The sequence below is a fragment of the Coptis chinensis genome, chromosome 7, assembly GCF_015680905.1.
Source record: "Coptis chinensis isolate HL-2020 chromosome 7, ASM1568090v1, whole genome shotgun sequence".
Classification (NCBI taxonomy): Eukaryota; Viridiplantae; Streptophyta; class Magnoliopsida; order Ranunculales; family Ranunculaceae; genus Coptis; species Coptis chinensis.
In genome coordinates this window covers 95,813,651-95,826,365 of record NC_141462.1, presented here as the reverse complement: position 1 = coordinate 95,826,365, position 12,715 = coordinate 95,813,651, and the positions used below count along the sequence as shown (strand labels likewise).

General features: G+C 42.2%; 1 protein-coding gene across 1 annotated transcript; it reads right to left on the bottom strand.

Moving 5' to 3' along the window:
• Positions 1-11,512: 11,512 nt before the first annotated feature.
• Positions 11,513-12,287, bottom strand: LOC147490255 (uncharacterized). The gene is made up of 2 exons (XM_086574835.1): positions 12,181-12,287; positions 11,513-11,885 (listed from the first exon to the last, which is right to left on the bottom strand). Exons 1-2 carry the CDS (start codon positions 12,285-12,287, stop codon positions 11,513-11,515), a joined length of 480 nt encoding a protein of 159 aa, XP_086430961.1.
• Between the last annotated feature and the right edge of the window lie 428 nt (positions 12,288-12,715).

Sequence of the window (12,715 nt, the reverse complement as noted above, 5' to 3'; positions counted from 1 at the left end):
AGGCTACAACAGGGACCATGAGGAGAAATTAGGGTTGGACCTCCTGACGGGCTTGGGCTTCCCATGTTCTCCCAGAACACACGGCCTAAGTCCGTCAACAAATGACTTATTCCACTAAAGGTCATTGTTGCATTACCGCCCTAATCCTAAATTACGTTTTACGTTTATGGGCTCCATATTATATGCTTGTTGATCTCCCCGTGTTTAAGATATCGAATGCCCGTTGATTAAGTCAAGTTACTGACAATTACATTAATCAACTTCTTATGTCCTTGAGTAGTACCACTCAACCTTATTGTCATATCGGATCAAATCCACCTGCAGGATTTACATGACAATCCTTATGAGCTCCTCAAGGGGACATCATCAGCCTAACTTTCTACGGGTCACGGATTCCTTCTATAATCAATAACACACCTTACATACAATGTCATTACCCAATCCATCAAGTTTGTTGATTCACAAATGAATCTCACTCATTGATGATTTAAAGTAATGTACAATGCTCGTAAGTGCCCGTTATTATATCCGGATTAAGAAGACAAACATCCATAATAACAGAGGTGTTTGTTCTCTTATATAGTCAGTATAAAGAGAAACAACCTTACTTGGTCATGTTCAATACACACAAAGTGTACTAGTGTAATCCTGTAGTCAAGATAGACTAATACCATATTATATTACAATCGTACCAATTGTTTGTCCAAATCCATCTAGGTTGTGAACGTTTACTTATACTTTATAAGGTACCGATGATATGATATTCTGTGTGTCACCACACACCATATCATTTACAACATAAAGTATTAGACGTATGCATATAACTAATAACATATATAATATGCATAATATTTGCCCATATGATTCTCATTCAAAATATAAAGAATTAGAGTTAATACAAAGTAATGTTTTTAGTATATAACCCTATCACAAACTAGCTATGTTGGCACACCTCAGCAGAATGGCGTGGCTGAAAGAAAGAACAAACACCTCTTGGAGACCACTCGTGTTCTTATGTTGGGCATGGATGTTCCTAATAAGCACTATTGGTCTCATGACGTTTTAACTGCTGCCTATTTGATTAATCGTCTTCCCAGTAGGGTTCTTGGTTTTAAATCCCCATTGGAAGTGCTCAAAGTTAGGCCGCTGGATCTCTCTCATCTGCAAGTGTTTAGGTGTGTCTGTCATGTGCATCAGCAAGCTATTCATCGAGATAAATTTGATGCTTGAGCTACTCGATGTGTGTTTGTTGGTTATTCTAAAACACAGAAAGGCTACATATGTTACAATCCTGCGACAAGGAAACTGGTTGTCTCTCATGATGTCCGATTTGTGGAATCTGAAGCTTTCTTTCACGATTCAGCTGTGCCTGGGAATCGGTCCGAGGGGGAGTGTTTGGCAGATTTGGCACCTCTCCCAGCTGTTATTACGGCAGATTTCTTTCCTCTCCCAACAGTTGGTGAAGGCATTGTTCCTGTCCCAATGGTTAGTGAAGGTATAGTCCCCATGCATCAAGAATTGGGCTATACTAAAAAAAATGGCGCGGCATCCCCTGGCCGAGTATATTGGGGGGCGGCTCGGTAATCCACGACATCCAGTAGATGGGGCGCGGGCGCGCTCCCAGGATGAGCAAACTAAGGGTGGGGCGCGCTCTGCGCTTCTCTAGCTCCTCCAGTTTCTAGACAATCTGAACGAGAGAGATGACCTCCAGTAACTCTCAAGGATTACTATAAATCTGATAGAGAACGGCATCTTCCAGTGACTCACATGAATTTTTATTCTTTGCATGATATTACATATCCTCTACAGGAGTATATAACGTATGCCAATATCACATCATCTCATCATGCTTTCTTAAGTATAGTTGATGATGTGCAAGAACCCAAGAACTTTAGAGAAGCTAACTCTCGTCCAGTATGGAGAAAGGCGATGCAAGAAGAACTTTGTGCTCTAGACGAGAATAAAACTTGAGATATTGTTATGCTACCGTATGGCCGGAAAGAAAACTGTTGATTGTCGGTGGGTGTTCAGAAACAAGTTCAACAGTGATGGTTCCTTAGATAGGTTTAAAGCTCGATTTGTTGCAAGGGGATTCACCCAAACTTATGGTCAGGAATACAAGGAGACTTTTGCACCAATTGCAAAGATGAATCGTTTAGAGTTCTTGTTTTTCTAGCTGTGAATTAAGACTGAAATTATTTCAAATGGATGTGAAAAATGCATTCTTACGGAGATATTAAAGAAGAAGTGTATATGAGGCAGCCCCACGGACATCCTAATTAGTATGCAAGTTAAAAAAGGCTATCTATGGACTTAAACAATCTCCACGAGCGTGGTATGCTAAGCCTAGTTCTGTTCTAGTTATGACTGGCCTTAAGCGAAGTGATGTTGATCCTTCCTTATTTGTTAAATCTAGCAGGTCTGGCTTGGTTACTGTTATTATTTATGATGATGACATAGTTATCATAGGTGATGACCTTATCGAGATTTCTAAGCTCAAGGGAGTTATTACACAAGAAGTTTGCCATCAAGGATCTGAGTATTATGAAGTACTTTCTTGGGATCGAAATTGCTTATTAAAAAAAAAGGTACATTTCTAAATCAAAGAAAGTATGTGTTGGATATTTTGAGTGAAGCAGGAAAGTTGGGGGTAAAACCATCTGATTTGCCAACTGACAGTGGAGCCAAGTTGGATAACACTGGTGATCTTCTTACTGACATTGGTCAGTATCAGCGATTAGTTGGTAAACTAATATATTTAACTATTACCCGACCAGCTATTTCTTATGCAGTGAGCTTGGTTAGTCGTTTTATGCATGCTCCAAGGACTCTACATATGAATGCAGTTTCTAGAATACTGCAGTATCTGAAAGGGTCACCACGCAGAGGTATTTGGATGCGGAAAAATGAGCATACATCTATTCTATTACCACATGATCTTGATTAGGCAAGGGATGTCAAGTTGATCGGAGGTCTACTTCTGATTATTGTACCTTTGTGGGAGGTAATTTAGTTACTTGGAAGAACAAGAAACAGTATGTAGTGGCTCGTCCTAGTCACGAAGCGAGTACGGGGGTTATAGTTTCTACCACCCGGTGAAATCATATGGCTTCGCTCTTACGAAGGATTTGTGTTTTAGGTTGCATCTGCCAACTACACTTTACTGTGATAATCAAGCTGCTATGCACATTGCTGCAAATCCGGTGTTTCATGAGAGAACTAAGCATATCGAAATTGACTGTCATTTTGTGCGTGAAAAAGTATAGTCTAACATTGTCACTACTCCTTTGTTTGAAGTGATTGACCAACAGCTTGCAGACATTTTTACCAAGGGACTTCCAGCTTCCAAGTTCCATGATATTCTCTCCAAGTTGGGTTCGCTGGATATTTTCGCACCAACTTGAAGGGGAGTGTGGGAGAAGAAAGAGAAGGCTTAGTCGCCAAAAGGCAAGGCCAAGTTGGTAGTCCGCACGGAAAGGTCTTGGAGGTCGACAAGGCAAGAGCTGGTCGCGCCTTGAACAAGACTAATTGGGCCTTGGTATCTTAATCGGTTTTGACAGAGATTTGTCGATTCATATATTTTCTATAAAGGAAAGTCTCCAATCCTTTTGGAAACTATAGACACAAATATGCACTCATGTTGTGCTATATAAACACATATGTAACACAAAACCAAATCAACCAAGCAATACTATCTCTTTCTTCTCCGTGGATGTAGGCTGCCACAATGGCACGAACCACTATAAATCTTGTGTTTTGTCTATTTAATTAGTTGTTTAATTCTACACATTGATTTGTTAAACTTTTGGCGGTTGCTATTTGGGACTTTGGGTCTAAAAGATGGTTTAAGGCTTCAAGCATCTAATTGATTGTTGGTTGTTTTTTGTTCTTTTAGATTAAGATATATCTCCTAAGTAGCAAACGCCATCAATACTTGTCTTCGTTGTTGGCTAATGGGGAGAGAAAACCATCGAGAAATTCCTACCTCTAGTTTCATATGATAATTTTTTATATATATAATTCTCTAAAAAGTAACTACTTAAGTTAACTTAAAATAAGTACGTACGTAAAACTTTACCTACAAAATGAATTCAAACCTAATGTTTTGTGGCTATGAAGCACTCACCATAATGATTATCTTCCCAAAATTTCAGATCATTTGAAAACCTCTAACATAAATAAAAATTGTTGTCATCTTTAAAAAGAAATCTAACGGTCCAGAAATATTGAATTTTTGTAATTGTTTTTTTACCAATGTTAGAGGTTTCCAAATGAACTGAAATTTTGTAGAAATGATCTTAATATTGAGTATATTATATCTACAAAAAAATAGGTTTAAATTCATTTTCTAGGTGAAGTTTTATTTACGTACTTATTTTTTCCTGTGTATAAGAAAAAAGATAAAAGAAAAACCGGAAGAGAGAGTTTTTGTTTCTTCGATGCAACGTGGCATCTGTTTATTGGGCTGTCACAAATATGGTTGGATGTAGTTATCTCCGTAGCATTTTCGTTTGGAAGGTAGGCATTTAAGCTACCTACTCCATAAGACCGTAAGAGAACTTCGAACAGTTGTACCGCGAGTAAGGGGGGAAAACTCCAATTCCGACACAAATTTCTCGATATTTGGTTAAAATGTTACAAAAAGAAGTGCAAGGAGTGTCGTTTTATTGTCTTTTTAATATTGTATTTACTTTTCCTTATTCAACCTAGCTAGCAACTATGCCAAATTCAAGAGATGAAATGTTCCGAAAAATTAAGAAAATATGTACACTGTTTCTAATGATTAAAGAATGAGAGTCGTGGATCAAAATAGAATTATTTCACCACTTTCGTTGATTTTTTCCCAAAATGAACTGCTAATACGTCATCCATGTCTTTGGATAAAAAATACGGGGGGTGGGAGTCAACTGTAAAAAGAGGAAGAATATTGAGAATAATCATCATTTTTATCCAAGTCCTTTTATTTAGTGTCTCATAGCCAGAATAAATTCCCTCAGAATTTATAATTAATTCTATTATATATAAGGATTGTAGCTTTCTTCAATTTTTTTTTTCTTAAAAACAAATTGTAGCACGTTTGTTCTCTAAATCTTTTGTATAATCTATTTTTCATATCAATAAAATACAACTTTGTAAAAAAAAATCAATGGAACAAAATGAAATTAAAGTCAAAAAGAGAATTGAGAAATCAGGAGAAATAAAAAAGAAAAATATATTGAGACAGTGAGAGAGATGCCACCGAAAAGAAAAATTATATTCTTTTTCGTATTGTGTTTAGGAGTTATATATGTCGAGTAGAAAAAACACAATTTAACGAAGAAGGTTCAACGAATACCTATAAAATGATTAGAGATGATGAGAGATACCATAACGACAATGGAACAAGTCCAATTTATCGTATGGACAGTGAAGCCAAATGAATTACGAAAAAATTATTGTATGATCAGATTTTACAACCACTGAGATCACATACTCTCTCTATTACTTTCTCTCTCTCTCTCTCTTCTCTTTCTCACCTTTTTCTCCTCTTCCTCTTCTCCTCTCTTCCTTGCTCTTTATATTCCATAACCGCTCTCTTTCTCCAACCGCTCCATCTTCTCTAACCGCTCTCCATGATCTTTTTCGTGTCCCACGTCTGCCCCTTGTCCAACCGTCTCCCTATGCATCGTGTTCTGGCTACTGTGCTCCTCCTGCCTCTTTCCTGAATCCACCTTCATTTAGGCCCCCGACACTTCACGGAATCCTATGCCTTACTAGGTTCCGCGATGTATCTCGTTCATGAGCTTGATTAAATCGCTCTCACTCCTTCTCACGGCGACATAGGGCGGCTCGGCGGCAGTTGTATTACCGCGGACACGACCCGTTGCACTAGGTCTCTTCTTTGCTACCCGGCATACGACCCACTTGCCACCTATAACTCCACGTGTCATGAATACGTCCTATCAGATGATGCCCTCCGGTCCGTTTGATGTTCCGCGATATCGCGTTTAAGTCCAGCGGATAAACTACTGAGACGCAGAAAATCTCCCATTTCTTTTACATCGTGGCGTGCCTCATGGCACGTCGCGCTATCATTACCTCTCGATGTTCGATCCGCCGCGTGCATCGAGCTTTGTCATTCAGCGCCGCGCGATCGAGCTGCTTTTTCCACTTTTCAAGGCCCCACGTGTCCCTTGTTTCTTGGTTCTTTTCCCGATGAAATAACCTTTTTGCCCTTGTCGATTAGTATCCCGCCCAAACCTCTCTCTTCCTTTAAAACCCTAAACTTCGTCTCTAAACCCTTTTCATTTCTTCTTCTTCCAGTTTTCTTCCCCATTTCTTCCCGTCTCATCTTGATTGGGTCTTCGATTTTCTGCAAGATTCGAACTTCTCTTCGTTGCTATTTGGCGCTTTGCTCCTCGGGTTTGTCTTCCTCCACTTAGTTTTTCATTGTTCCGATTACTCTCCATCGTTTTCTTGTTCCCATTTCTCTTCCTCCATAGCCTGTTTTCACTATTGTTCTTCGGTTTTAGAAGTCTCCGCCGTTTAATTTTGTCATGTCGAGTCCGGATCGGCTAATTCCTCAACCACCGACGATGGATCGGAGTCCTCCGCTCGGATCTAGCGGTCACACCACGTGGACATATCGATTCAGCGGCCGGGCTCTGCTAGCCAGCCGCGGAACCTTCCACCTCGGGAAGGAAACCACTCTGCCTCCCCCCCTCCTACCGGCTGTAGGCCCACTTAGATGCGATTAAAGGCTGCTTATGGCATCCCCCGCCCGTGATCCTTGAGCACGTGCCTGGCGTCTCCCATTTCCCGCATCTAGTCCCACCACGGTCTGGTTGTCTCATTGCAACTGTTGGTCAAATAGCGGCCGGCTTGCGATTTCCATTAACTCTCCTTGATGTCGAAGTATGTAACCACTTCAACATCCCCCCCTGCCAAGGCATTGGTAATTTTTGGCGTAACTTATATGCCGCAGATCATTACAACAAAACCAATTCTCCCAAAATCCAACTTTGCGATATGATAGCTCACTACTATATAAAAAAGAGTACCAAATTTGGTAGTGTAGGATATCAGTCTTTCTGTACCCGTCCGCAGAAGAAGTCCTTTATCCTCCACCTTACTACCTCTGATAAAGTGTGGCATCATTATCCGTTATATGTGTCTGGTAGTTTTTACGTCCGCTGGATCGCCCTCGGCGTTTCTCGAGGCATCTCAGTTTCCTTTCTAGTGGTACGTCAAACTTTTTATTCGCCGTGCTCGTTCCTAACTTTACTTTTAACTTGTCTCTCTTTTGTACCACAGGTTGGCGCCCAGATTCGCGATCCAAACTTTACAACGGTGTCTACTCAGCTATTTTTCAAAAACTCCGCGACTTGGGAAGTGGACAGAGTGAAGTCCTCGGCATAGATCCAGAAAAGGGCCATCCTCTTCTCCTTGATCATTCGTTGAAAAATATTGGTCCGTATCAAGGTCCACTTTATCGCCCAGCCCCTCCCAAAGAGAGACTCCCCAAATCCTCTCCTCGCCCAAAGAGAAAGTCCTACAAATCTTTTTAAGTATACTAACAAGATATCGCTCTCGAGTAGCCCAGCGTTTTGCGCTGCGTCCAAGGCCCATCCCTCCGCTCCCTATACCCCCTCTTCCTACTCTCTGCTGTGGCGGATTGGGAAGACGACTTAGATCAACCTTCCTCCTCCGGTTCAAGAAGCTGCCATGGCCTCTTCTAAACTCAAATTGTGGGATAGTGACTCACGAAGGGGATAAACCCGTTGAAGTCACCGCTAAAAGCCCTCCCCGCTAAAAGGCTAGGGCTGCGGCGCTGACCCCAATGGAGCTGGCTGGCTTGCCGCCAGCCTACCATCGCTTTCGCCATCCTTCTACAAATTCCCACCATCCGGGTTGACCCACCGGCGTGCACGAAATATGGCGACCTCGATTCGGGGCTAGAGATGCGAAGTAACTATCTGGCGACTTCGATACTGGACAATCCCTCATCATTTGCGTCTCTTTTCTTGGTTCTCACCGCCCAAAGATCAAAGCGTATGGTGATTCCGGCAGCTTTGCATCTCATAGAACCTCCATATACCACGGTTGGGAAAAGGTATTATTCTGCTTTTTTTTTTCTCTCATCTTCTTAGTCGTTTCAACTCTTTGATAACCCGTGACCTTTTTCAAACCGTTTGGATATTGGTTATATGATCCGCGGTCTCACCACCACATTTGGACTCTGTGGAGACCATGAAGCGGGAGCTTGAAGGACCTGGTTTGGAAGGCCAAATATCTTTGCGTTGGAAAAAGATCGCGATGCTCTTGAATTGTGGCGTGAAGGCCCAAAAGGCGCTTCAGGTGGCCAAGAGAAGCGAAGACTGTGTGATTATATTTCGGTGTTTCATCAAAGCTGGAGAGCGGAAAAGGGTAGCTAAAGCCCACTCGAGTCGCCCGTTGATAAAGGCTGTTCAAGATGCCGCCGTACCGCCGTTTTCGTAGCCTTGCGGAGAAGAAGATTAGCCCTTGAACTTAAACAATGGCTTCGTTAGAACTCTCTGGCGGCGGTCGCCTCCTTCTGTTGAGTCTGCGGATCAAATAAATAGCCCCCCACTTTTACATCGACGTCAACTCCTGTCTCGGTCCCCTCCCCAACTGAAGTTGTTAATTCAATGAAGCCTGCACCCATCATAGTGGATATTCCCCCTCCTTCTGCCGGTGAGGAGGAATCATTGCCTGCTCACCAGAATGTTGGCGAAGGGCCTCAGTAAATTCTAGGATGTTTTGTACTTAAAATGTTCCCCTTTGTACTTTTTACATTTTGTGATTCCCACTTTGACAGTGCTTGATTGTAATATCTATTTCACCTGATTCCTTGGAATGGCCAGCAGGTCTTTAATGTAATCACTTTGCAGTCTAGAGTTCCTCTCTTTATCATTGTATATATCTCTGTTAATTTTATTCTCAGCTGAGTTGTACTCAAAATTTGCAGTAAGTGCACCGATATGAGCGTTATATTAAGCTGTGACGCCTAATTGGACACTTATTCGTACCATCTTGTTGATTTGGACATTTATTGCGCTAAGGGTTTCTTCCCCCTTGTTTTTCTGGTGGCTGTGAAGCCTGGAGGGGCAACTCAGCTTGCCCCCAAGTCGATTTGGACGTGTAGTCCGCGAAGGTATCCTTCCCCCCTGGTTTCTCAGACGGCTGTGAAGCCTGGAGGGGCAACTTCGGCTTGCCCCAAGTTGGTCCCGACATGTAGTCCAGGGAAGGGCTCTTCCCCCGCTTTCTCGGGCGGTACGTGAAGCTGTGGGGCAACTCAGCTTGCCCCCAAGTTGATTCGGACATGTAGTCCGCGAAGGGCTTTTCCCCTTTCTCGGGCGGGCGGGTGAAGCCCGGAGGAGCAACTTCGGCTTGCCCTCATGTTGATTCGGACCGTAGTCCGGAAGGGCTCCTCCCCCCGCTTTCTCGGGCGGCTGGAAGCTGGAGGGGCAACTTCGGCTTGCCCCAAGTTGATTCGGACTTGTAGTCCACGAAGGGCTCATCCCCCCCGCTTTCTCAGACGGCTGTGAAGCCTGTAGGGGCAACTCAGTTTGCCCCTAACTTGGTTTGGAGTTCGTTCGTCAAACTTTCTTCTGCTTTCCATACCAACTATAAAGTGGAAGGACTTGTTTTATTCATGGAGAAACATATACTGTACCAGCTATTACACTCCCTCATTTCTCACTTGAAAACTAAACAAGGCTTTCACTATGGTAAATTTTCAACATTCTTACATTCCACGGTTTGTCAATCATTTTCCCTTCTGAAGTCCGTAACTTATAAGTTCCAGAAGTTCCCTTTTCCGTCACGACATATGGTCCCTCCCAATTAGGCCCCGGTTTGCGCCGTTTCTCCTTCTGGTGGTGGGCGTAACCCGTCGCAAAGCACTGATCCCCACATTGAAAGTTCAGCGGCTTCATCTTTTTATCGTCTTTGTCTTTGTAGCTTCCGGATGATATGCTTCCGCAATCTGGCGCCAATTCTCTTTTTCCTCTATGAGGTTCAACTCCATGGTTAGAATCGATAAGCATCCAAAAGTGTATTATGAAACCCCATTGAGACATATAAATTTGGTTCATTATGTGTTTAATAATCATGAAATAAATATGTTTTCATACTTTTGCGGGTATTTGCGATAAACATGGAAATATTGGTTAAACCCCGCAATAAAGCCGACGAGGAACGGTATATGAATTTTCTCAAATCCACGTAGAAGCATCATACTTCCAAAGCTCCTACCTCTCGAACCCGGGACTCGAATCGACAAGAGAGCTGCTTTCGGACAATCGTATGATGAACTCTACGATAGGCGGGAAGTTGTAAAAACGCCCAAAATACCGGATCGCCATTGGATCGCATATGGACCCACTATCTCGCGGGGCCACAAGATTGGATGAGTCATCAATCATGGAGCATGTCAAGACAAAGATAACAAATTATTGGTGCAAAGTTGACACCTTGCATGTAATAAATTAGATTAGGTGTTAATAGTGAGAAAAAGGCAAGATGTCACTTTGTTTTTAATGTGGTAGATAAAAATGAATCAATGTGGTTTGATAATTCACGTGGGAGGAAATGAGATTTCTCTCAAATGGAGAAGAAATTAGACAAAGGTGGGGGATACTCCATTTACTCCCTTGACTTATTTTCCTCACATGGCATTATTTTAGTTCCTTAGTGAAAATGAGAAGTAAGTTTTATTTTATTTGCAAAAAGCTTGTAATAGTTTTAATGGAGGAACACTTGTTCTTCTAGTTCTTCTAGAAATATATAAGTGAGTTTGGTTGTGGATTCTCTCTCTCTCTCTCTCTCTCTCTCTCTCTCTCTCTCTCTCTTTTTCTCTTTTGAGTTTTTAGTAGTTCATAAGTCCTTGTCCCAAGGATCATGAGCTAACTTCCCCTTTGGGGAGTTAATCCAACTCATGTGAGGGAAAAACATTGGTTGTGAGTTTGGTAGGTTTTTAGGATAAACAACTAACACTACATCCTATCCCAAAATGATAGTTGGTGTAGTGTCTAGTTAGAAATCAAACAATGAGCTTAGAGATAAGTCATTGTTTGGTTTCACTTGCTAGCATGTATGAGCTCTTAAGTGAGCCATGCATGCTAGGGATCAATTATATTTTTCCGTTAGGGACTTGTCTATGAGTTTAGGAAGAATAAAACCTATTTCAAATCAACACTAATGGTAGCTCACATGAGGAGGATTAACTCTCCAACTTCTCTTCCAAATTTCTATTTTTAGTATCAAGTGCATGTTTTCAACTTAATGTTTTCTTAATGTTTAAGTAGGAATGATAAAAATCTAACATTTATAATAGACCCTTACTCCTTAGTTCCCTTATTGTAACATCCAATTTGTAGTTGTTCTATACTTTAGGTAGTTCGAATCCTTATTCTAACTCTACTCAACGAAGATCGTGAGTAAGGAACCTTGATTTCTTTTGCTTCAATTTAGAGAGTTCTAAACTCTAAGTGGTCGTAAAAAGCGAATATCAAATCCCCTCATTTTTGCCTGACTCCACTGCGCTGGTTCTTGTTGATTTCTCTATCATTTCCACCGGAATCACAGCTTCTACCCCATACGCCATTGAGAATGGTGATTCCTTTGTTGATGTTCGCGGTGTTGTGCGGTAAGCCCATAACACATGATGCAACTGGTCAGCCCATGCTCCCTTCCGCTCCTCCAGCTTCTTCTTAAGATTATCCATTATAATTTTGTTCGAAGCCTCTGCCTGTCCATTCCCCTCCAGATTGTATGGGGCTGAGAACCCCTGCTTCACCTTAAACACCCGAAGGAACTTTCGTACCTTTCCCCCAGTAAATTGTGTTCCATTATCCGCGATGATGGTATGTGGCAATCCAAACCTACAAATTATATTTTCCCACGTAAATTTGTTCACATTTTCTTCCTTGACTTGTTGCGGTGCCACTCCTTCCACCCACTTTGTAAAATAATCGGTTCTTTGCCAACATAAATCTCCTCTTGCCTTGCGTTGGCGGGGGCCCCACTATATCCATCGCCCACATGGCGAATGGCCACGGACTAAACACATCAGTCGCGGTGGCTCGCCCGAGCATGTATCGGCCGGTGCAAATCTCGACATTTTTCACACCCTTTTGCATATCCTCTCGATCCCTTTTCATATCGCGGCAAAAATACCCTGTGAGATCAATCGATGTGTGGTCGTATATTAATGCAGAATGACTTCCACGATCGCCTTCATGTACCTCGGCCCGAACTTCTTTAATCTGCGGTGGCCTATGCATTTTAACATTGGTCCGCCAAAACTTCTCCTATCTGAGATCCCCATCGAGTAAAGTGTATCTTTGGCTCACTTTGTTCCATTCTCGCATCTTTCCCCGTTTGTTTTCTATCTCCATCCCCATCAAGAAAGCTTTGATGGGTGTTATCCAACTGGGCTCCATATCATCGACAAGGCAGACATCTTCCTCTTCCGTGGTACTAGGCTTGCTCAACACCCTTACTTCAATAGATCTTCCCTCTGTCCCTGGTAGTACCGCGGCGACATATGCCAATGCATCGGCATGTCTATTTTCACCGCGGTTCAAATGTGCAAACTTAATATTCTTGAACTTACGTGCCTTTTTCTGCAACACTTCCAAGTATCTCGCCATCCTTGGGCAGCGAGCCATGAATCCTCCATTCACTTGACACACCACTAGGTTAGAATCCG

Bases quoted from the DNA above. Each gene is read 5' to 3' on its own strand.
- LOC147490255 (XM_086574835.1), bottom strand. From the start codon at position 12,287: ATGCATAGGCCACCGCAGATTAAAGAAGTTCGGGCCGAGGTACATGAA. The intron at 11,886-12,180 runs GTATTTTTGCCG...TATAATTTGTAG, and splicing joins ACATCGATTGATCTCACAGG to GTTTGGATTGCCACATACCA.